Source organism: Xenopus laevis, chromosome 2S, assembly GCF_017654675.1.
Source record: "Xenopus laevis strain J_2021 chromosome 2S, Xenopus_laevis_v10.1, whole genome shotgun sequence".
NCBI lineage: Eukaryota > Metazoa > Chordata > Amphibia > Anura > Pipidae > Xenopus > Xenopus laevis.
In genome coordinates, this window is record NC_054374.1 from 124,139,253 (window position 1) to 124,164,918 (window position 25,666).

The 25,666-nt window shown below is 38.8% G+C and overlaps 1 protein-coding gene across 7 annotated transcripts in view; it reads left to right on the plus strand.

The window, feature by feature from the left end:
• Positions 1 to 25,666, plus strand: part of LOC108709786 (diacylglycerol kinase eta) — a 127,874-nt gene that overhangs the window by 13,820 nt on the left and 88,388 nt on the right. For 3 of the 7 annotated variants that reach the window (XR_001934689.2, XR_001934690.2, XM_018249931.2), the window contains exon 1: positions 5,409 to 5,689. Coding sequence is in view for 5 of the 7 variants with exons in the window: in XM_018249931.2 (XP_018105420.1) it covers positions 5,423 to 5,689 (267 nt within the window). In the remaining 2 variants the exon portion in view is untranslated. The other 4 variants (XM_018249934.2, XM_018249933.2, XM_018249932.2 and 1 more) reach the window with 4 other exon arrangements.

The following is a 25,666-nucleotide window of genomic DNA, read 5'->3' on the forward strand; positions in this document are numbered from 1 at the left end:
TAATATGTGTTTAGATATTACAAAGTTATCCCTTTACACACCCCAGAGCAAAGAATGTATATAAAGTTAATGCCAGCCCTATAGATTCTGAATTTCCAGGTTCCTATTTATTCTGTGCAAGTCAAAAATTACCTTGAAGCTCGCTATCAGTTGCGGAAAACCTTTCTGCATACAAAGGGTTAATATGATTGTTTTTGTTCAGCTGTAGTACTTTAGACATACAGTAGTGCTTCATTTGTAGTATGAGAAAGGCTTCTTCCGATGTTTAAATTTACTTAAAGGAAAACTATACCCCCAAAATGAATACTTAAGCAACAGATAGTTTATATCAAATTGAATGACATATTAAAGAATCTTACCAAACTGGAATATATATTTACATAAATATTGCCCTTTTACATCTCTTGCCTTGAACCACCATTTCGTGACTCTATCTGTGCTGCCTCAGAGATCACCTGACCAGAAATACTACAACACTAACTGTAACAGGAAGAAGTGAGGAAGCAAAAGGCAGAACTCTGTCTGTTAATTGGCTCATGTGACCTTACATGTGGTTTGTATGTGTGCACGGTGAATCTTACGATCTCTGGGGGCGGCCCTTATTTTTTAAAATGGCAATTTTCTATTTATGATTACCCAATGGCACATACTACTAAAAAAGTATATTATTATGATAATGGTTAATTTGCATGAAGCAGGGTTTTACACATGAGTTGTTTTACTCAGTATCTTTTAATATAGACCTACATTGTTTGGGGGGTATAGTTTTCCTTTAATATGCAGATGGAGTGATATTAGACCATCTAACCAGTTAAAATATTTGCCTGCAATGGTAAAAAATTAGTTTTTTTTCAACAAGTTTTGGTTGGTTGATCTGGGTCATTGGACTCTGTCAATCGTTACTCCATTACCCCATATATCAGTACATTACATTTTTTGGGGTATTTACTAAAATTAACAAAATGTCTCACTATTTCCTTAAAACCACTTTGACCAAACTCCATCAACATTTTTACCATATATATCCGTAAATTAACAAGAAAAAAATCCGGTGTGAGAAAAGATTTGATAAAATCGTAAAAAAAAAAAATCTGAATTGTATTATCTTTCAGATTTGATGCCCAAAAACGAAATTTTCCTATGAAAAAATTGTGTTTTTCCCCTTTAAAATTCCGACCAGAAAAAAAATCTGTCTTTAGTAAATAACCCCATAAAGTGTATAGCGCACTTTCATGTAGGGAGGAGTTTAAAGTGAAGGAACATCCATTCGTGAGCTTTCAGCAGGAGAACTTGTTTTTTCGTGGTTTTTGAAACCACAAAAATCCGAATGTTGATAAATGGGTCTCCCTGTGTTCTTGGGAAAGTGAGCTTTTCCTTAAAGTTCCCACATAAAGCATATCTGCAACATGCTGTCTATGCAGTAACATAACTATGGAGAGGCGAGCCCGCATGCAGACTGCGCAGCTAGGTCCGCACACCCCCCTCCAGAAGCAATTTGTTTTTTTTTGCTCGCGAGAACTGCCGGCGGGCTCGCAGGGGTGCAGGCCCTGGTACAATTGCACCCTCTGCTCCCCCCGTAGTTCCACCACTGTGTCTATGGCTGTTTTGTCACGTACAATACACTACCTCTGTAATCACCTTCATGAGAACAATTGTGGTGAAATCACTACTGCCGAAGATCATGAGGAAGGAGCCACAATAATTTGTTCTGTTGGCTCTACCTTAAGTACACAAGCGTTGTTGATGATAATAATAATATAACAAAGGTAAACAATACCAGCTTTGGATTCCAGATTAGCTATAATGACTTTATAAATACAATGTTGGGCAATCTATTCATTTTGTTTTCCATCCCAACAAACCTCTTAAAAAGAAAACAGGTGTCACTGAATATTATAAATGCGATTTAAAACACAAAATGTGAAGCAACAAAGGAAGCATACGTATATGTGCGGACTGGATGTTAAAAATAACATTGTATTGTAAAAGTTGGTACATAGGATTACACACTTCTGTGTGAGTCTTTTTATATAATGCCATATAAATCCTTTAGGCAAGTATTATAAGACTATAAAATCAGTAGTTTAAGGTACTTTCCTTTGCACTTATAACCCTTTTATCATGTGTGTCAGAGCCACAGATTTAGGTACCTAGGACTAGGTTACCCATGGGGGTTGTTCAGATTGAGAAATTTATCAGATTGAAATATAATGGGGCCAAAATACATATGGGCACACCCTCTGTTATAGAATTGGCAGTCCCAATTTAGGGTAATTCCGCTCTTCATATGCTATGTCACGCTCACATATATAGTTTGTACATGCCAAACAGTATTTATTATGCCATTGTTTTTTGGAGTTTGTGTTTATTTAAGTTAAACTTCCATATATTAGTTTCATATATTACATTTTTGGAACTAAAACTTAAATGAATACACAGCTATTCATTTAATGAGAAGAATGGTATAGGGAATTTTCCGACATATACTGCAAAATATGTTTCCTCCATGGGTACAGCGATACTTCTAGTTTAAATAATCTACTGTAGGTGTTTAATGTCTAACTCTTTTGCTGTGCTCCTATGTAAATCTGACAGCTGAAACTGTATCAGCCCCACTGTGTTGTGGTTGTCTAAAGAGACATTGACTTTAGGGGTCGTTTAACAATTTTAACTTTTAGGGTCAGGGCACACGCTCAGATTCTGGGGGGTTTAGTCGCCCAGCGACAAATCTCCTCTTCTTTGGGGGCGACTAATCTCCCTGAACTGCCTCTTGCTGGCTAGAATGGAAATCGCCAACGGGATGGCACTCAGAGTGCGTTGTTTTCCGAAGTCGCCTCATGTTTCCTCGTGAGTCGACTTCGGAGAACGAAACACTCTGGGTGCCAGATTCTAGCCGGCGGTTCGTGGAGATTAGTCGCCCCCCACCGAAGAAGAGGAGATTTGTCGCTGGGTGACTAATCTCCCCAAATCTGAGCGTGTTCCCTGACCCTTAGTGTGTTGTAGATTGTCCTATTCTTAGCTTTCTTCATTTTTTAATTGATTGCCTTCTTCTGTCTATTGCCATTTTTCAAATGTGAGTCACTGAACTGAACAACCAAGGTTCTCTGTGAGGCTACAGTTTTGTTATTTTTACATTTTATTTTATTTTTTCAAATTACTTATCTTTCTCTTTAGGCCCTCTCCTATTCACTTCCAGTTCTCATATAAACCACTGCCTGGTTGCTAAGATAAACTGGCCCTTGACTGGTGAAATTCCACACTGGAGAGCTGCTGAAGCTAAATAATTAAAAGAAAAAGCACAGAAAATAAAAAAATAAAACCAATTGCAAATAGCTTAAGAACATGAATGTCTACACCAGGGATCCCCAACCTTTAAAACCCGTGAGCAACATTCAGAAGTAAAAGGAGTTGGGGAGCAACACTAGTATGAAAAATGTTCTTGGGGTGCCAAATAAGGGCTGTGATTGGCCATTTAATAGCCCCTATGTGGATTGTCAACCAACATTGAGGCTCTGTTTTGCTGTACAACTGGTTTATATGCAACTAAAACTTGCCTCCAAGCCTGGAATTCAAAAATAATCACCTGCTTTGATGACACTGGGAGCAACATCCAAGGGGTTGGAGAGCAACATGTTGCTCGCGAGCTACTGGTTGGGGATCACTGGTCTACACCATACTGAATGTTAATTAAAAGGTGAACCACCCATTTAAGAGATGAACCCACTAAAACCATTTTTATCACAACACAGAAAATGTATTTGTCATGATGAAAATTGTGTTAGTCATGAATAACTAAATGGCAAAATATGGGTTTTAATGAAGTGCTAGGTACTCCTACAAGTCGTACTCACTATTGAGACAGGGAACTTGGCAAAATATCTAGACTTTTCTCATTTCTTTCTGACTTCTGCTCCACTCCATTTGTCTCTCTACTTAACCAGTCTTGTTTGCGCTGCATACCTAACGTGTTCCTAACCTGCTAGGTGTGAACAACATTTCAGCTGGCTCAGTTTAGTAAATAAAGCTACAAATTTTAGATTTAGTCATAATCCATTGCATGGTCACTTTACCTATCGATTGGCAAATGCCAGCTGATGAAAGCAATAAGTGGCTATGATCTTCTTGTATATAATTATTTTCATTATATGGAATCTTTCATAGACTTCCAGTTGATGGCAACATATCGCTTATTGTAAAATGATGTCACTTGATTTCCATCACAGAAGATCCATAGCATTCAAGCACATGGCATTTGGAATCTTATAATTTGTGAGCCCATTTAGGTCCTAGTAATTCAAGAATAGGTTTGTCTTGAAGAGTTTTTATTCTGACCTGCAACGCACTTGGGACAATAGGGATATCAGTTTAGTTTGTGAGTGATTTACTTGTAATTTAATTAGTTTTTCCCCTATATTAAGTTCTTAGCTCGGTATCTTTTTATTTGCCTTTATTGAACCTGAAGCTGGTCTTGTAGGCAGCAGGAGTCGGAGAGAGATGCCATTGTGTGCCTGGAAGCCAAGGTGCAGATTTTTACCCCTAACCCTAAATATGACTGATTAAAGGGCAGGTAAAAAAGTGAATGCTGCTGGGCTCCAGCTCCCTTGCTCAATAGTCATTGCTGGCACATCCTTCCCCTAAAGGGCTGCAGTTCACCACTTTGTGTCGGAGCAGAAACACCAAGGCTTGCATGTATCCGCTTTTCAAATGATATTTGGGCAGTGACCATCTCTAGGGAAAGCTCACTGGGCATGGGAGAAAGGACGCACTGATGGCTCTATGCTGTCCTCGGATTTATCAATACTGGGCCAATATGCCCATGGGCAGTAATGCATGGCAACCAATCAAATTGCTGCATTAATTGTTCTACTTGCAGCTGGCTTCAAAAAGCTAATCACTGATTGGTTGCTATATGTAACTGCCCATGGGCAAATTTGCCCAGTGTTGATAAACGCGTTGCTTAGGCGCAGAATAATCGCAGAGTCGCATTTCATTTCCTCAGATGCCCGGGATAGGTAGGGGGCGATCCTGTACAGTTGATCATTTCCGACCGCTGACTGGAGCCTGTTGACATGGGATGGGAGGGGCGGGAGGCGGGGAGCCGGTATTTGGGAGGGGCAGAGCGGATATCAGGGGCCTGAATAGGAGATGTTCCCTCTGGAGGGGTTTATAAGCCGCACTTTTGCTTGTCATTACCTCAGGGCGCGGTTGATATTATTGGGCTAAGGGCGGGCAATGTGAGGTGGGGCCGGGAGAATCCTGGAGGCAGGAGGTGGGCGGGGCATGTGCCGTACTTCGGCCCAGCTGAGTTTGCGGGGGACGTATATGGGCGTGGCAGTGGAAAGCTTGGGCTGGGCTAATGACCAAAGGGGCGGTGCGAGTTTGGACAGAATTCGGTACGTGGGTTGAGCCAGGGGCGGGGGAAATGGAATGGGGGCGGTGTCGGTCGAAGATGGCTGCCAGGCGCTCCGCTGTGTCCCTGGCCGGTAAAAGGGGAGAAGTGAACCCGGCTGACACGGACTGCTTTGTTTTTTCCCAGCAGGAATGCGACAAGATGTCCGGTTCAATGAGGGAGCCTACGGTGGCCCCTGGAGTCCCTACGGGAGATGAGTCCTCTGACAGCGAGGGGGAGCATGAGGGGCCGCAGAAACTCATCCGCAAAGTGTCCACCTCAGGGCAACTCCGCAGCAAGGTAAGACATGTCACCCACAGCCAAATGCACTGCTCTGTGTGTACTGTGGAACTTCCTGTGCCCACAAGCACCTGCCTTCCTTCTAGGCTCTAGGGCTGCTACTTGTGGCTACTACCTGTGCTGCTACTGTGCCTGATCCTGCCATTGGCTGCTGCGTCTCCTTACACATGGGCTCTGGCCTGGGGGACACATTCGTACCCATTAGCACAGGCTATACACGAGTGCTGCCAGACTCTGCTACCCTGTATATCTTGTTGTGCTGCTGACTTCCTAATTGCCTAACTCTATTCATTGTGAAATGCTTGGGATGGGTACAGTTTTGTGTTGGAAGGTGTTGGGCTCCATCTGGGAGCTGTCAGAGGGTGGGATCAGGGAATTTATTGTTAGACATCACATGATTTGATGGGATGGGGCACACCTGGAATAGTAACTTGTATCCTTCTAAAGCTCCTGTGCTTGTGTGAATGTGTTTGCTGCCAGATGCTATTCTAAGCTCCGGTATGTACCATCTTCAGCTGTGATTTCTGCGAGAATGTATTGTTGGGATCAGACCCGGACTGGCTACCCCTGTCTACTACAGCACACTCACCACTGCCCTTAATGAGCTTACTCCTGCAAAATCTGCCCTGCGCTCCTATAACACCAGCCTTTCCCAAGCCCAAAAAAAATACTTAACTTCACTCATTAACTCCCTTTCTAAAAAACTGGCACAACTTTTCTCCACCTTTAACACTCTTCTTTCCCATTTCCCCTTTCCCCCTCCTAGACTTCCACCACCCTCCACACTCCCCAGTCTCTCCTGTGCTCCTTCACCCCTGTCACTGACGAGGAAGTCTCAAAACCTTTGGCCTCTTCTCACCTTAGCATCTGCCAGCTTGATCCTATTCCTTCAGAACTTGAAAACCTAGTCTACAATCGACTAACCTCATTCCTCTCTGACAATAACCTGCTGGACCCCCCTACAATCTGGTTTTAAGCCACAACACTCCACTGAAACTGTCCTGACCCAACTAACTAATGAATGACGTTTTAACAGCTAAAGCCAACAATCATTTCTCACTACTCACGCTGCTTGATCTCTCAGCTGCATTTGACACTGTAGATCTCTCCTCCTCCAGTCCCTCCATTCACTTGGCCTTCGTGACACAGCCTTGTCCTGGTTCTCTTCTTACCTCACTAATAGTTCCTTCAGTGTCTCCTACAATGGATTAGCATCTTCTCCCCTACCTCTTTCTGTTGGGGTTCCTCAAGGCTCTATCCTGGGCCCCTCATTATGCTCTCTCTATACTTCCTCCCTCTGCAAACTAATCAACTTGCGTGGTTTACACTACCAGCTCTATGCTGATGATACTCAGATCTATCGCTCCTCTCCTGATCCCAACTCAGATCTCCTAACTCGGGTCTCCTCCTGCCTGTCCACTATCTGTACTTGGATGTCGCAACGCTACCTTAAATTAAACCTTAATAAAACGGAAATGGTTCGCTTTCCTCCAACTAACACCAGTAACATCCTTGAAGTATCCATCATAGCTATCATCCCATCTCCCCAAGCCCGGTGCCTTGGGGTTATCCTAGATTCTGCACTATCCTTCACTCCTCATATCCAGTCACTTATTAAATCATGCCACCTAAGGAACATATCCAAAATACGATCATTTATCACCCAAGATGCTGCCAAAATTCTTATTCACTCTCTCGTCAAATCAGGTCTAGTAACTCTCTTTTAATTGGCCTTCCCTGCCATAGACTGTCACCTCTCCAGTCCATAATGAACACTGCCGCGAGGCTTATACACCTCAGCAACCACTCCTCCTCTGCCATGCCAATCGCTGCACTGGCTTCTACTACTTTTCAGAATTAAATTCAAATTAATGACTCTGCCATTCAAAGCACTTCATAACTCTGTCCCACCCTACATCTCTGAACTCATCTCTATATACTCACCCAACCAATTACTACGCTCCTCAACTGACCTGCTACTCAACTCTTCTCTCATTACCTCCTCACTTGCTCGCATTCAAGACTTTGCAAGGGCTGCACCCCTCCACTGGAATTCTCTTCCATGGTCTGTCCGACTTTCTCCCAACCTTCCTGCTTTCAAGAAATCTCTTAAAACACACTTAATTTAGAGAAGCCTACCCTCACTCTGCTTAACTACCAAATGCAATCCCATATACAGTACCACATCTCTAGCCCACTTATTTCTGATCTTGCCTACTCCCACACCTTGTGTATTATTCCCTTCCCTTTAGATTGTAAGCTCTTTTTGCACAGGGCCCTCCTCAGCATTTGTACCGGCACTGGTTGTGATGTATGTAACGCCATATGTTCTATGTATATAATTCATGTGATTTAGTTGGATAAACACATTTACTTTACAGCGCTGCAAAATATGTTGATGCTATATAAATACAAGATGATAATAATAATAATAATAATTTACACTTGGTGGTTTAGAGACCTAACTTCAAATAAAAAAGCAGCCATGCCCATGCCTCATGCACCTTATGATTTGTAAAACACAGTACAATGAATAGGAATGGCATAATTTATGATCAACATTTTACAGAATCTCCATGTGTACAGTGCACTTCTCAAAAGGATCATTGATCCCTTAATCTAGTTTACGGTCAGTTCTATACAGGCATGTACAAGACTTGTGTATATGTTGTTTAAAGAAGTGAACACACGACATTTATAATCTGCTAGGAAAATAAAATAAGTGTTTAGTATAAAGTCTAGTTATGGTTGTCAAAAACAGAATGACTATGTGACCATTTCACAGTGGTTTAATTTAGCTCAGACCTGGAGCTTTGCAGAACCATGCACTTTCATTATTATTTTATAAGGACACTTAAAGCCATAAGTAATTACAAAGTTGGTTAATTAATAATAAGGTGGCTGTGTTACTCTTTATTAATAGATGCCCAGTGTTTCCCATGCTACAGGTCTGTCACTTACCTCAATTCCTACCCTACACACAATACAAACAATTTGGTTTCTTCAACCTTTCTAATGTAGGCTGGGGTGCTAGGTACTTTTGTGTACTCAATACTATGGAAGATTTCAATTTTAAGGCATTGGGGTTTATGTTAAATTTACAAGCCAAAATTTAAATATACTAGCCAGTTTTTAGGGGCTTCACTTGCAGTTTAAAAACTAAGCTTGCATCTGAGCTATGCTTTACAATGCCAGAGTTTGTTGTGTGTAAACCCAGAAAAGCACTGGACTGTAATATTTAGGGTTACGTGCCATTTTATTGTACAGCAGTATAAGCAGATGTTAGAGTAAAGTAGTGGTAACAGTCAATTGTTTTCATGGCTTTAACATGGCACATGCCTCTTTTGTAGGTGGCTTATGCTTGGAAAGTCTGACTTGTGCATTGGGAAGGGATATTAGTCTACTGGTTGAAGTTTGTGGTGTATAGTACATACTCTATTTAAATTGATGGGAAGAGGCAGTCAGAGGGAACAAGTGTTTTCATTAACACACATTTAATTTAGATGATAGTAGCAGTCACAATGTCCCCTATTCTTTACGTTTTTTAAACACTTGAATAATTTGATACATGGCTGGACAAATGCATAAAATCACAATTGATTATGTTTGATCTATTGATTATGTCTTAAAAAAAAAAATCACCTAAGCTTGCTTCTGTAGATATGTTTTACAATTTAGGCATAGAATGAGGCCTTTGCCTCACTTGTTATTTTGTTTCTTTATGACAGTGTGTAGATTTTAGAATTGCATCATCAAAAAACCGTGTATTTAACAGTAAAGATGTTACAAGCCTCTGGTTGGGGAATCCGCATTAAACTAATCTTTTTGACCAGATAACACATGTAAGCAAGGATTTCCTTCAGTACACGGGCACCTGTTATTATGTGGAGTACATTAGACGCAGTGTTTCTGATACACATGAGTGCCTGGAATGTTTTGCACTATTTTTGACATGGCAGCTAAAATGTAAACTTCTCTGTTTTTTAATCTTGACATACTTGTTTGACTCCACTCATAGCTACTAGCAAGGCTTTAAGTTTCTGTTATCTTTAGTTTAACCTGCTCATTGCTTCCTGGTTCCTTAGACTGTATACAGATTCCAATGTGGTCAAGTTAAAGAATTCTTGTTTGAGATTGTAAATGCTTATTCTGCTGATGTTGATGTAAGTATTTGCATTTTAAGAACCCTAAGTGTTTTAAAAATAAGTAAGTAAATAAGTAATAAGTAAAAAAAACTCGCTGATGCTATTTAAATACATGAATATATATATATATATATATATATATATATATATATATATATATATATGTTTTGATATATATATATATATATATATATATATATATATATATATATATATATATATATATATATATATATATATGAACTGTTTATGTTGTATAAACTGGCAGAAAAAGACTACCCCCTTAGGAGTTGTGATTGTGCCATGGGCTGCTTCACCCCCTAGAAAGCTGATCCCAGCTACCTAAGCCCTTACAAAATATATATATATATATATATATATATATATATATATATATATATATATATATATATATATATATATATATATATAAAATAAAATAAGTTTGGACACTTGAAAGCTTGGTGTGCTGGTCCATTTTGAAGGCTATATATTTATTTTGACCATAGCACCCTCAATCGAAATGGGAGGAAGAGTGCGGGTGCTATCTGGACATTTCATTTTTAATTATATATATATATTTATTTACTGTGGTTATACACATAGTCACCTTACATCGGCACTCACCACTCACGTTTATTCAGTCCATGTCCCGTGTGGATTGAAACGTGTCGACAGAAATGGAGACTGAATAAATGTTGTTCACGTTTTTACAAATATTATGTGCCGTGAGTGCTTTCTACGACTGGATTATGTATGTGTGTATCTCTATATCTATATCTATATCTATATATATATATATATATATATATATATATATATATATATATATTTACTTGTCCAAACTGGAGTGGAGAACTGTATCAAATCTTAGACCTAGTCCTACTTTAAAACTAAAAATATAATGTCCCAGATTGGACTGCAAAGTCACATTGCTGTATATATGCTCACATGAATACAGTATTTATATGTTTGCACAAAAGTCCTGGAGTTGCTGGTCTTCTTGGATAATTTATGACATGAAATCGGTGTGCCATCCACCAGTTACCAGAAGTCGGGTGACTTCCGAAATTGAAGCGCCGCGAGTGCATTAGCGCTGGCGATTCTTCATTCAAGCAGGTGGAAGGCAGTTTGGGGAGATTGTCGCCCCGCAGAAGAGGCAATTAGTAGCCAGGCGACTAAATCTCCCCGAATCTGCCCCAACCCTAAAGGGTTTGTTCACCTTCAAACACTTCTTTCAGTTCAGTTGGTTTCAGACAGTTCACCAGAAATAAAGACTTTTTCCAATTACTTTCTATTTGTGGCCATTTGTCTAAAATCGAAGTGTAAAGTTTAATTTTTCACCTTCTAAAGCAGCTCTTTAACTGTTCTAAATTGATACATTTAACTGATACATTTGTTATCTTTAGCCCTGCAGAGCAGAATCCCTGAGTTTCATTAAAGGCAGCTGTTAGAATTGATACAATAGTTGCTAATATTCCACAGACACTGAGAAATGTATAAATTGATTGTATCAACTAAATGTAGCAAATTGTAACAGTTCAGAATGCACCTGGATCACTGAGCTGCTAGACCTGAAACACTAGAGAACATTAAACTTGCATTTTGGGAAAACTGTGAAAATAAAAGGTGGCACTGAAACAAGTTTTTGTTTGTGGTAAACTGAAAAAAAGGTTGGAAGGTGAACAACCTCTTTAATAACGCTCTTGTAGATGAATTGAAGCAAATTCTTCCAGCAATGTTCCAAAATATCATGGAAAGCCTTCCCAGAGGAGTAGAGTCTGTAATATACGTAAGAAATGGGGGAAGCATCTTCATATTAATACAGGCAGGTGTTTTATTATTTTTGATCATATAATACATGTATGAGCAAGTATTTTTTTTTAGGATACTGAATCTGAAGTAACTGATGAGCACCGATCAGGAAAACAAATGTTTTTTGTCCATCCCTTTGCTTTCCATGTTTGCCCATATGTCAGTGGATACACAATCATCTACATGTCATTGTAATCATCAAACTGCTAGTTAACGGGCTTTAACAGCTAGGCTCTCAAATGCAGTTGAAGATTTGTGTTTATGCATCTTTTGTGATGTAGTTTATAAACACAGTAAATAAATATACACATGCTCTTAGAATATATTGGATTGTTTTAAACTTTCCTTTTGCATATTTTTTTTATATGTTTTATCTGCTTGTAATAATAATTTATTGAACTTTTAACAAATACCCACACACAAAACACAATAGTCCATGTACAATCATTCCATATAATTGTGGTGTATTGGGTACATACCTTACAAGGATGCACATCCTGTGGCATAAGGAGCTAAGGAAGTAAACTGCATTAAAACAGCAAACAAACTTCCTGATTCTTTTTGTTCAATTTTATCGCCCAACTCATTCAGCTTTGTCTCTCCGATTTCTTCTACTTTGTCTCTCTCTCTGATTCCATTGTTGTCTGTAGCTGTAGTGTTTTTAAAATGCCACATAAACTTGCTGATATCTGTAAAATATACTATTTGATTTGCTCAAACTGCTGTGTAGTTCTGCTGCATTGAGACCGATTCATGTGAAGCATGAATTTAACATGAGAGGAAGAGAGATTTAAGCACAGTAATAATAATTTTCTATAGTCCTGTGTATCTTTGTGAAATTTTTGTAGCTGAGGTGAAATTGTGTTCTGCAAAATGTGTTCTCTGATTCAGTGTGAGATTAGTTTTTAATACAATTATTTGTAAATTCATTCCAAATGTATAAAAATAAAGTTTCATTTAATTCTAATATGAGAAATTGAAATCCATTGCACAGCAATTTTCATCATTATGAAATAAGGGTTATGAAATCACTTTCCGCCGAAAATTATACACCAAGGTGATCATATGGTAGAAAATGACTATAGCTTGAAAGCCTTATATGTACAGTCCTTATGTAGTCAAAACTGTGGCTCTTGTCTTAAGGTCTTACTGCAGTGCTTTAAATGTAAACAATGGAAATCCTGAGCTTCATAAAATTATCATTCATTGTTTTGAGATTACAGCTGGATCTGAGATACCTTTCCAGCATGATGTTTCATTACATTTACTTAAGTCTTGTATAGTAATTAAATACTGCTCCTGCTTTAGTGATCTTCTTGGCTTGTTTTAAATGGTAAATAAGTAATGAACTAGTCTCTAGTGGTTATGTATGAATAGGTTGGTAGTACTTGTACAGAGAATCTTCTAAAATGTTGCTTTCACTTCTGACACCTGCAATTAATGCAGATATGTCTTATTAGTATTTAAATTCCTATTTTTAAATAACAGCCGACTATACTTACACGGTCAGTCAGCACTTGAAAGCATACTGTAAGTAGTGAGACAGCTAGTCAGGTACCAAAAGTAACCTGAATAATTCTCAATAATTCAGGCTGACTTTAAAGGTTTGTGATTTCCATAGTAGCATCAAAACACCTCAATATATAATCAAACTCGGAAGAGAGCACTTTCTTATTCTCCTTGCTGCAAGATAATCGTCCAGTGTAGTTTAAAAAAATATTGTAGTTCATGCTTCAGCCAAGTGGTTTATTTGTGTATCACAGTGGGCAGGCTTTGGGGCACTATACCCACTGTGTTCCACGAATAACCAATTGTCGTACACTCCTTCTGTGAATTTTAATCTATATCATTGATTTATGACCTTGCTGTGGATTTAACCCTTTCTGTGCACTGACATGTGGCATGGCATAGATCAAATGTAAAGCCAGAAATCTAAAATCTACAGCATTGGCACTCTTCATATTAGCAGCATAAACTCTATGCTGTGTTGCATGTAAATGTTTAAAGGGGAAATCCATTTCAGTGCCTTTCCTAATTTTGAAGAGCATAATGCCTGCAGGGAGTCGGGATACCTGCAAAAAAAAAAGAGGTACCCTGCAGGTAAGATTTTTTGGATGCGGGTCTGTGGGTAGCGGGTTTGGTTGTAGGTCTTATGTATATTTCTTACTCTATTTTATCTTCTGGTGATGCCACTTCCAGTTTGCAGCAACAGCAGGTTGGGGATAAGGCAGTTGCAGTTTGGATGGGTTTGCAGGTCCAGGTCATTGCTAGTGGGTCTGGGTTTTAATATTTGGTTCCAGGCACAACTCTAATACAGGATATATTTTGCCTTTAACCTTGCAAGTACATTCACACGAAACAAAGTATCACCTTGTAAATTGGACTACTGATACTTAGATAAAGATCACAAAGCACAGATCACTTTCATTAAAATTGTGCTGAAGGAAAAGGAGTACAACCATTCTTCTCTACTTTAGTTACAAGTCGGATCAGTTTCTTAGAGGTAATAAGTCCGATAAATAATTCACTCTGCTTTAATTTTAGCTGCTGTGTATTTGCTATTGTGGGGTAGTAAGCTGATATAATAAACAACTGGAAAAGCAGAGAACATGCTCCTCTTACAAATCTTTCACGTTCATTTGGTTTTTACAACAGGCAATACACTTGAGATCACTCCAGTAACTTGGTTCAATTGCACTGCTAGCAGGATAGTTGCTTCTTAGAAATATAACGCAGCTAACCTGGGACTCCGCAACACATGATCTGTTAAGTCAGCAGTGACATTTATAAGTTTTTTTTTCTTAATTTTGATAAAATTTATGGCAATTTTGTAATTATAATTGTATTTGAGTTCATGGAATAATGTATTTGTTTTTAGAGAATTAATGTTAAAACCATATTTTTTTTTAGTAAATTACCTCCAGAGAAATCATACATCAGTGACTGAGTTTCAGCTCCTGCAGATTGTTTTGATATGTACAGTATTTGCTACTGGCTGTAACAGCTCTGGAACCACAGAATTGTGTACCTTGGTGCATAATGTGTAAACCTTTGTGAAAGCCATGATAGTGCTGACTGTCTAGGCACATTATATAATGAATCTTTTTTTTCTCTGTGACCAGCAGTCAAAACAGTGGCACAGCTAATTCTCGTTCTGCAAAGCCCCTCGCCCTTTCGCTGCCAGCCTATTTGGCTTTGGTTCTTTTATTGCCAGGCCATTTTTGAACATTTTGTACTCTTTCACTTTAAGGCCTTTCCTGGGGGGGGGATCTTTTAGTTTACCCAGGAAAACAATATATTGTTTTCAGGACAACCTGAGCTTTCAAAATGTGCTAGAATTTTGGTGTAATTCCACTTCTATAAAGGCTTAAAGTGTCTAGTAAAGTGAAAAAAATCATGTTTCACATAGTTCAATCACATATCAGAATTATAATTTATTTTATGTACAAGAACACAGCAGATTTGGAAAGTTCTATGTCTCCTGAACGTGCCAATACCAAATATATTTAGTTTTATGGAGATTTCTCACTTGTATATGATTTCAAGGCCAAACATTCTACTAACAGTAGGTAAACCCTAGAAAACTACCCATTATTAGAAAGAACAGATTCTGGAGAATAACAAATAGGTAAATATATCTATGTACTCCAAACTACCAATTTGCAATTCTTTCCTAAAGTTAAATTTTTGGTGAATTTTTTGAAAAATGACCTCAAAGCTTCCAATCTACAGCATCATATCTCCCACCCATCATTAGGTACCAATGTAAAACATGCACAAAACTTTTACCCGCTGTCAGCACTGACCGATATATCCACGGGAGGCAAGTGTTTTTAATAACATTGCAGCTTTATTGTAGACATACATAGTGGTACAATTATAGTAGTGGGTGTGCTACAAAACCGTTTTGTGCCTCTACAACCGGGCACTTCCTCAGAGTTTAACTGTAGAGGCACAAAACGCTTTGTTTTTGTAGCACACCCACTACTACAATTTTACCACTATGTATGTCTAGAATAAAGCCGCAATGTTATTAAAAACACTTGCCTCCCATGGATATATCGGTCAGCGCTGACCGCGGGTAAAAGTTTTGTGCATGTATTGCAGCTCTCGTATGAAGTGAGGGATCCCGCGATACTGTAGCTGAGGCCGCGTGTTTGGGTAAGGCTCTGCCATTCTCCCGCATCTCCCTTTGCAGATATTGGACCAATGTAAAACACCATAAATATGAATGCCATGAGTCCACTAAACAGTTTGATGCCCAATATGTATAGGTTTACCGAAGTATGTGGCATATGGAGGCCCCAAAATGTAGACACCCCATTCGAGATATCTGTAATTATAGATACTGAAATCAACACAGTGATATCATTTTGGAATGGGCAAAGGTAGAAAAAGTAAGTTCCCCCTAGAAAACCATATATTTTCAAAAGTACACATTCCCCTGAATCCAATTTGCATATGCATGTCTTTCTGCTCCACAGCACCAAGCCACAAACCATTCCTAAATTTGGTGATTTTGGTGACATTTCCAAAAATCACCTCAAAACTTCCAACCTGCAGTATCTTATTTCCTACATACTATTAGGTATCAAGACAAATCACCCCAAATGTAAAAGCCTGGGGTCCTCTTAACAGTTTTATGTCCAATATGTATAGGTTTACCTAAGCACGTAGCATATAAGGACCCCAAAATGAAGACCCCCCCCATATGGTCTATCATTTCAGGTACTGCAAAATCAACACACTTACATAGTTTTTTTTGGGGCGGGGGAAGTAGAAAAAAGTATGTTCATCAGCTCTGTAAACTGTTCTAAATTGCTACATAAGTTGATACATTTCTTATCTTTGGCCCAGTTATGTAGAAACACTGAATTTCATTAAAGGAGAACTAATCCCTAAAAAGTAATATGGTTAAAAATGCCATATTTTATATAATGGACTTATTGTACCAACCTAAAGTTTCAGCATTAAAATAGCAGCAGTGATTTTGGAAAGTGTCTGTGACACTCACATGCTCAGTGGGCTCTGAGAAGCGTAGGGATTGTTACAAATTATCCAGCAGAAAATGAGGTTGGTCTATAATATAAGATGATTCTACAGGGCTGATTATTACATTCTGATGCTAGTTGTACTGGTTTCTGTGCTGCCATGTAGTAATTATCTGTATTAATTACTAATCAGCCTTATATAGTGACATTTATATTCTATGGGGCAAATTCACTAACCTCCGTAAATTTTCCAGCGACGGCTTCGCTCACATCGCAACACTTCACCAGGCGTAGATTCGCCAGGACAACGCTAATTCACTAAAATCGAAAGTTGCGTCCAGGTTGCCGAACTCTGGCGAAGTTGCGCTAGCGTTGGCTAATTTGCATACGGCGAGAAGTTAAAGTTGAATGGACATATATGTTGCATCAAATACATTACACTACACAAGCCCAGGGAAACCTTAATAAAATGAAATTGAGTTGTTATAATGCCCTACACATGTGCCCAGTGAATATTTTATGTGTCATATGGTAGGAAATGTAGGGGGGGGAGCCTGGCTACCTAAAAATAATTTTACGGACTTTTGCAGCCTATCACCCTGAAAAAAATAAAAGACGTCAGCGTTTTTTGGGAATTTTAGCTAACGTTAGTCATTTCGCCCTTTAGTAAATTTGCCCCATGTATACTGTATATTGTGAGTGGGTCCCTAAGCTCAATGAGTGACAGCAGCACTAAGCATATGCAGTGAATGAACAGTAAGGCAGATTGGAAGCTACTGGGGCATCTTAGGGGGCACAGATCTTCCCTGTGTTTGCCTTGGGCTGGAACAGAAACCCAAAACATAGTGTATAGGTGTGGGACCTGTTCTCCAGAGTGCTCGGGACCTGGGGGATAACTGACCTGTAATTTGGATCTTCATACTTTGTCTACTAAAAAATCATGTAAACATTAAATAAACCCAATAGGCTTGTTTTCCTTCCAATAAGGATTAATTATATCTTAGTTTGGATCAAGTACAAGCTACTGTTTAGTTATTACAGAGAAAAGGAAAATCATTTTTTGAAATTAAGTTAAGTATTTGATTATAATGGAGTCTATGGGAGACCGCTTTTCTGTAATTTGGAGTTTTCTGAATAATGGATCCCATACCTGTACCTACTACATATTAAAGTACAGTAAATGAGAGAATCCCCTCCATTTAAGAATGGAGTTTATGATACAAGATTCTGTCCTAATGTTATTTGTAACAGTCTTCCTGCTTTCCCATTTCCCTGCAGCCATATATCCACAGCAACAATTTCTCTTTCTCTGTCAGGTTTAATGTGAACATTTATTTCTGCATTTTTGTGCACAAAGAAACTGCTAAAAAAGCAATATGAAGCCGTCAAGTGTGCAGATGTTATAAGACTGAACAGAATTCTGTATATCATGGGCTGGTGAGCAGAAAATATCTAGTCTAGTGCTTGTGTGACATAGGGGCAAATTTGCCAAACCGCGAAGTGGCTAACCGTCATTTTGCCACTTCGCCAATTTACTAACAGTGGACCTGGCGAAAATTCAACAGCGAATTAGATAGAGTAGCGCATCTTTGCACCCTAACGCCTGGCGAAGCTGCACTCTGGCGAAGGGGGCGAAACTATGCAAATTTACTAAGATTGTTTTTTTCTGAACGTTGCCTCCTTCGCCAGAGTTTACTTCGCCAAGGTCAGACCAGGCGAGGTTCAATAGAGTAGATAGGAGTTTGTAAAAAAAAAAAAACAACAAAAAAAAAAACGATCGAAAATATTTTTTAGGGTGCCCACCTTCCCCTCTACATTTGATAACATATGGCACCCTAAACTATACTGTGGGCACATGTGTAGGGCATTAGAACAGCTCTATATACTTTTATTCACTTTCCCTGGGCTTGTGTAGTGTTATGTATGCACTGCAGCATACACGTACATTAAATTTTAAATTTGGCGCCATATGCAAATTAGCCTTCGCTAGCGCTACTTCGCTTTCAGCTCCCTGGACGCAACTTCGGATCTTCGTGAATTTCTGCAGCCCTGACGAATCTACGCCTGGCGAATAGCGGCGAAGGCAACGCTGGCAGATTTGCGGAGGTAAGTAAATTTCCCCCATAGTCTGTAATGGCGAATGGTCATTCATTTTCCCTGAGGTGTTACAGCTAGTGAAGATTATAGGGTTCATTTACAAAGTGCAAAAAAAGTGAGAGTGGTCATTCATTTTCACTGGGGTGTTACAGCTAGTGAAGATTATAGGGGTCGTTTTCAAAGTGCAAAAAAACCCCCACACATTTTGCCTTTTTTGCACTCTGCAAACTGCCTCCCTGCCTTGTATAAATGGTGTAAGGCTCTACAGATCTGCTGCCGCTCCCTTGCATGCCTGAAAGATGTACAAGTTACGGTGTGGCGTCCTGTGCTCTATGGCAAACTGCAGAGACAGGGCTGGACCGAGCTGATGCTGCACTCGATTTTTCACACTGGCTTGACGCAGAGCACAGATAGACCCAGGGAAGAAACACTTTCTGCAAGAGCAGTTACGGCGTGCATTTCTTCCTCTGGTTTAAGTAAATAAACCTTTATGATTTAAAGGGGAACTATCATAAAAATTTAATATAAGCTTCCTCATACTGAAGTAAGAAACTTTATAAATACAATCGTTTAAAGATTCTGTACCGTTTCTGAAATAATCAAGTTTATATTCACTATTCCTCTCTCAGCATCTGTTTCTCTTCATTCTGTCTTCATGCAGCAGTTGGGTGTCAGATGAATGATCCAATATAACTTATGGGGGGGCTCCCTTATCTAGCAGATGTATTAGAGCTCACCCAAATAACTGATTCCAATACAAACAAAATCTAACAAAATAACTGCCTTTTGCACAAATTCTGCATGTAGAGAGACAGGATTTCTGGTGATTTCAATAGAGTGAGCTCTATTACATCTTCTAAGCAAAAGGAGTCCCCCTATAAGTTATATAAGTGTATAACTGTCAATGAATATCTGACACACAACTCCTGAATAAAGAGAGAATGAGGAGAAACAGATGCTAAGGGAGGAATAGTAAAGATAAACTTCATTATTTCTGAAATTGTACATAATATTTAATTGATTGTATTTACAAAGTTTCTTATTTCAGTATGCTGCAGCTTATATAAAAATTTCATTTTCAAGATAGTTCCCCTTAAAAATTAATATGGCTAGAACTGCATATTTTATAAACTGAATTTATTGCAGCAGCCAAAATTTTCAGCATCTGAATAGCTGCAATGATCCAGGACTACAAACTTGTCACAGGGGGTCACCATCTTGGAAAGTGTATGTGACACTTACATACTCAGTGGGCTCTGAGCAGCTTACATTAAGCATGACTTAATGTAAATTGGTTACTTAGCATTATTCTTCAGAAAAATCTTTAAGCAGATGCATTTTGAGCATGTGTACCATTTACGACATCTCTTTTAAAGGGTTCTTAAATGCTTAACCCCCCAATTACTTCAAAGTATGAATGATACAGTAAAGCATAATACAGTATATATAGTATAACACCAGAAACATTTCAATGTATTAGCAAATATTTGCTTACTTTATTGAAGCTGAAATGATTTCAGCAGTAAGGAGATCTTTAATGTAACTTTGTATATGCATGGTTTGATCGCATTACTAACTGTAGATGGCAGTGTTATAAATACTAATCTATTGTAATCCCTAAAGAGCATCATTTTATTTTTTCAGTATGTGTATAGGTTTTAAGCAGGCTAGTTGCTAAGTGTCATATTTCAGGTTACTTTAGCCATTCTGCATTTACAAAATATTTTGGTGTCCTGCTGGAAACTAAACTTGATTATGCCTCTGTTTTGGAAGGATGTAAAAGCAATTTCCTTTTGCATTCCTCTCTTTGCCAGGTAGCTATTTACTTTCTAGCGTACAGCAGGAAGCGAGACATACATTTAAATTGCTCTAAAAATAATAACTGTCACATTCTGCAGCCTCACACCGCATGAAACGACTTGGAACTCTTCTTACTGAGACTAAACATAAAAGGAGGGCTGTTGGGCTGTTTTGGCACCAGTGGACCCATTCAGTTTGCACCTTGGTGAGCTGCAAGTATAAATATTACATTCATACTTGTTGTCTGATACCCATAACCTTTGCAAGGCAGCAGTGAGAAGGAACTGCATTGGGATTCACAGCAGCTTGTGGGTTTCATTGAAACATTAGTAATGCTGAATTCAAATCCCTATGTTGAACACTGCTGTATTGGATTTATAAAAAAAATATTATTAGATGACAAAATTATATGGCAATTTTTAAAAATATTTAGTTATAGCCTTTCTTAGAGGTAACCATTCATGTATACATACACACAAGTTTTGATTATAGGTTGTTTGTCAGCTAGAAACTATATTCAGCTGCAATACTTTCTCAGGACAGAGAGTGAAATCATACACTCTGAAGCTGACCATGCTACAAACTGTATAGAGCCATATGTGCATACAAATATTGCTTTTAGCTGCAATTTAGCCTATAGGATAAGGATTCAGGCTCCGTTGTATCTTAAAGGGGACCTTTCATCCAAAAAATTATTCCAAATCCTATTTTATAATCTAAGTCAAGCAAAAGGAACTTTAAAAACACTGTAAAAATTATTTGAATCTTGTTTCCTTCTGTCTGGGAACTCATAATTATAACAAGCAGACAGGAGCCATTTTGTGGACACTGTTATTAAGGCAAGCTTTGCATCATCTCAAAATCTTGTTTGTGCACCAGAATCGGCGACCTGATGCCCATCCCCACGCCCTGGCTATACAATTAAATGGTTGAGAGAACGGGGGAAAGTGAGGAGAGCAGTGAACTCTAGTAAGTGCTGAATGGAAAGTGAAAGTAATTGCTTGCCCCGCCTCTAAGCCTAAGGCATAGAGAAGGGGCAGGCAGTATTTGATTGACAGCTGAGATTTTTAAATGCGTTTACAACCACTATCAGTGTTGGACTGGCCCACCAGGATACCAGGAAAACTCCCTGTGGGCCCAGGTGTCAGTGGGCCCTCATGATGCTAAACTTTTGACCATTCTCTTTTTCTTTGAGGCTAAACAGATGGAATAATTGATTATAGTATGTAAAAAACAGACTAGGAGAATAGAGGTTGATTGAGGAGATGAAGAATATTAGTACTGAGAGTGGGCCCCTGGTCTAAGGTTTTTGGGTGGGCCCCTGGTGTTCCAGTCCAAAACTGATGGCTATGAATGCTTAAATAAAAAAAATAATTGGAATTTCTTGCGTAATTTGAAAAGGATTTTTATGTCTGTGTGACAGGTCCACTTTAAGCTGTCTGATACAGTTACATGGTGTTTACTGCAGCATTATTCAAGTTACTGTTATAAATATACTTCCATGTAGTTAGCTGACTGGAGGTGAATATTCCTGGGGTGAGCTGCATGTCAATAACCTAAATTGTTACCCACGCAGGATGGGAATTTTACATGTCTGTTTTCAAAGGGGGCTATGGCAACTGTTAGGGTCAGGGCACACAGGCAGATTCGGGGAGATTAGTCGCCCGGCGACAAATCTCCTCGAACTGCCTCCCCTGCCTTCCTGCCGGCTAAAATGTAAATCACCGGTGGATGGTGCTCGAAGTGATTCATTTTCCGAAGTCGCAGGGTAACTAATCTCCCCTAATCTGCCTGTGTGCCCTGACGCATAAGAAGCATCTTTATCAACATCATTTAATTATATTGCAATCAAGTTATGCATCACTTCATATTAATTTATAATAAACAGAGGCCTTACAATAATTTATCAAACAAAGGTTAGGGTCAGGGCGATTTAGTTGCCTGGCGACTAATCGCCTCTTCTTTGGGGCGACTAATCTCCCCGAATGCCTTCCCTCTGTCAGTTTCCACTTTGGGCGACTTCGGAATAGGAAGCGCCGCGTGTGCCATGCCGCAGGCGACTTTTCATTATAGCCGGCGCAAGACAGAGGGAAGGCGTTCTGGGAGATTAGTCGCCCCAAAGAAGAGGCGATTAGTCGCCAGGCGACTAAATCTCCCCGAATCGCCAGGTGTGCCCTTACCCTTACCGACTAAGAATAGATCAGAGGACCATACTCACAAGAGCTTCTTTTTACTATGTGATCTGCTAACAATCAAATCAAATTCAGTGTAAATATACATGACATGTATATGAGAAAATGCTGTAGGACAAGTGGAATTTCAGGCAGTATGTTGAATTTAAGTTTGAATTTGCTCATTGTTCCTTCTGGGTATGGCTGTTTCTTGATCAGTGATATCTCTTCATTTGCAGATTAAGATCTAAATTGAATAGCAGTTTTGACTTTATTCAGTTAGAAATAATCTGTTTTCTTTGATATTCTAATAGCTTCTCAGTTCTGGTAATGGACATTAAAAATGCAAGGACAAATTTAATTTACAAAGGATATTAACTCCGTACATCAAGGGGCAAATTCACCAAGGGTCGAATATCGAGGGTTAATTAACCCTCGATATTCGACTGGGAATTAAAATCCTTCGACTTCGAATATCGAAGTCGAAAGATTTTAGCGCAAATAGTGCGATCGAACGATCGAAGGAATAATCCTTCAATCGAACGATTAAATCCTTCGAATCAAACAATTCGAAGGATTTTAATCCAACGATCGAAGGATTATCCTTCGACCAAAAAAACTTAGGCAAGCCTATAGGGACCTTCCCCATAGGCTAACATTGGGCTCGGTAGGTTTTAGATGGCGAACTAGGGGGTCGAAGTTTTTTCTTAAAGAGACAGTACTTCGACTATCGAATGGTCGAATAGCCGAACGATTTTTAGTTCGAATCCTTCGGGTCGTAGTCGATGGTCGAAGTAGCCCAAAAAACACTTCAAAATTCGAAGTTTTTTCACTTCGAATCCTTCACTCGAGCTTGGTGAATTGGCCCCCAAGTGTGTAAAATCATGTTCAAATGACATTGTACCATCAACATTTTGTTGACGAAGCTCTAGATGGAACTTATAGTATATGGGACAGTCTATTCAGCTGGTAAGCCTGATTTGTTCTCCCTATTTGCTTTCTGAACCTCCCTGTTTTGGTCCTTTGCCAGTAATTCTCAGCATGCAGAAGCTGGCTCTTTCTTTCTTTTGCCTGCTCTAAAAAGCACTAGGGTATTGATGTTCCCTAGAGCTTCTAGGGGCATATGTAAATGTGGGAGCAAGCTATCCTTTTCTGGAATCCCTCTTCACAGACTGTAAATGTTTGCCTTGAGGTAAGTATTTTGCATCATTCTTGATTTATGGTTGAGTATAATCCGATTTGCCACAGTTTTATCATTTAGTAAGGCTGAAATTACTTAAAAAACTTTTAAATAAGCAGTTTATATGGAATAGAGCACTACTGGAAATAAATATAATTATAAATATATAAAGGATACATTTTACTCACTTATCTTTCTAGATAAAATGTGACCCCTTAAAATAGCTTTTGCTTTTTTTCTACGCTGCTTCATTTGTAAATTTCCTATAAAAGAAATAAATGGCAGAATGCTGAGGATATGTGCAGATCTTTAGTTGATGGGAACTAGGGAAATGGAATCCTGGACACACAGATTTTAGTACAGGCTGTTAATGTCGGTTAGTTTAAAATGATGATGAATAAGAAGCTTTAGATAAAAAAGTATCGTATTTGAAAGAGCAAATAGTACGTTAACAGATTTAAAGCTGGTCTCCTTGAGATATGAACTGAGCACAGAAACTAAATGATGAGTTGCAATATGTTTAGATTTTTGAGCAACATTTATTGATCACAAAGATAAAGATTTATGAAAGATGTTTTCTCTATGGTCTTCTGGAGTCCTGCAGTTCTGAGTTTTCTAGTGCTGGATGCTGAGCACTACATAATCCAATACTGCAAATGATTTCTGAGAATTCTGCCTGTCCTGACCAAGCCCAGCACCAGAAGACTGCAAGCACAGTGAAATACTGTTATATGTGGAGACACAATTCCATGTCTCTTGCCTTTTATATTGATTATGGTGTTACTGTTTGTGGTCTGTTCATTTAAAATCATATTTCTTAATAGGACAATATACTGTTATGTTAAATAGTCACTTAAAATGCCACTTTTGCCCTCTAAAAATATACATCCAATTATGTTAAATACAACTATACAAGAATACAATCACATTGGGTTGATTCTCAGCTTGTGGATAAATGCAGACTGAGAATCAGCCCCTGCACTTGAATCTGTGCTCTTTTGTTCCTGCACCCTGAACCACTGCATTGGCCCAAGTGCAGCAGATATTTTGACGCTAAAAGGTGTGAGTATGCATTTAAGTATTGATGGCCAAAAATTTTCGCTGAGTTTTGCCTGCAAAAATGATGCCCATAGACTCCATTGGGTGAACAAACTTTTTTTTTTGATGGGCAGAATCATGCAACAAAAAAAATTTGACGCCCATAGACTAAGATGCATTTTGGCTAATTTTGCGGTTTGGTAAATTTTTGGAGAAACTGATCAGATTTGCCTATCACTACATGTAAGTGCCAAAACCATTTTTGTTCTGTCCAGTAACTTTTAGGGGGTTATTTATCACAGTTTTTTTTCTGGTCAGAGTTTTAAAGGGGAAAACATAATTTTTTCATGAAAAAATATAATTTTTTCGAGATTTATTATACCCTGAGGCTGTTAAAAGTCAGGAAAAAAAATACTCCATCTCAAACCATGTAGGTCATGTAGTAGCCAATGGCATGTCCCTTTTACAGTTGGAAGATATCATGATTTGCGCTGGGTTTTGCGCAAAAATCTGAAAAAATTTTGGTTTGTGGGAAATATTATTGATAACTAAGGTAAACTATGGTAAAATTGTGGATGGGAGTTTGGTCGAAGTTGGTTTACTAAAATAATGAGAACATTTCAGATTTAAGTAAATCACCCCTTAATGTCTAAAGCTGGCTATAGACGCAAAGATCCGATGGTACGAATCAACGTACGATCAGACTTTCCCATCTCCCGACCCTCCACTAACCATTCAGA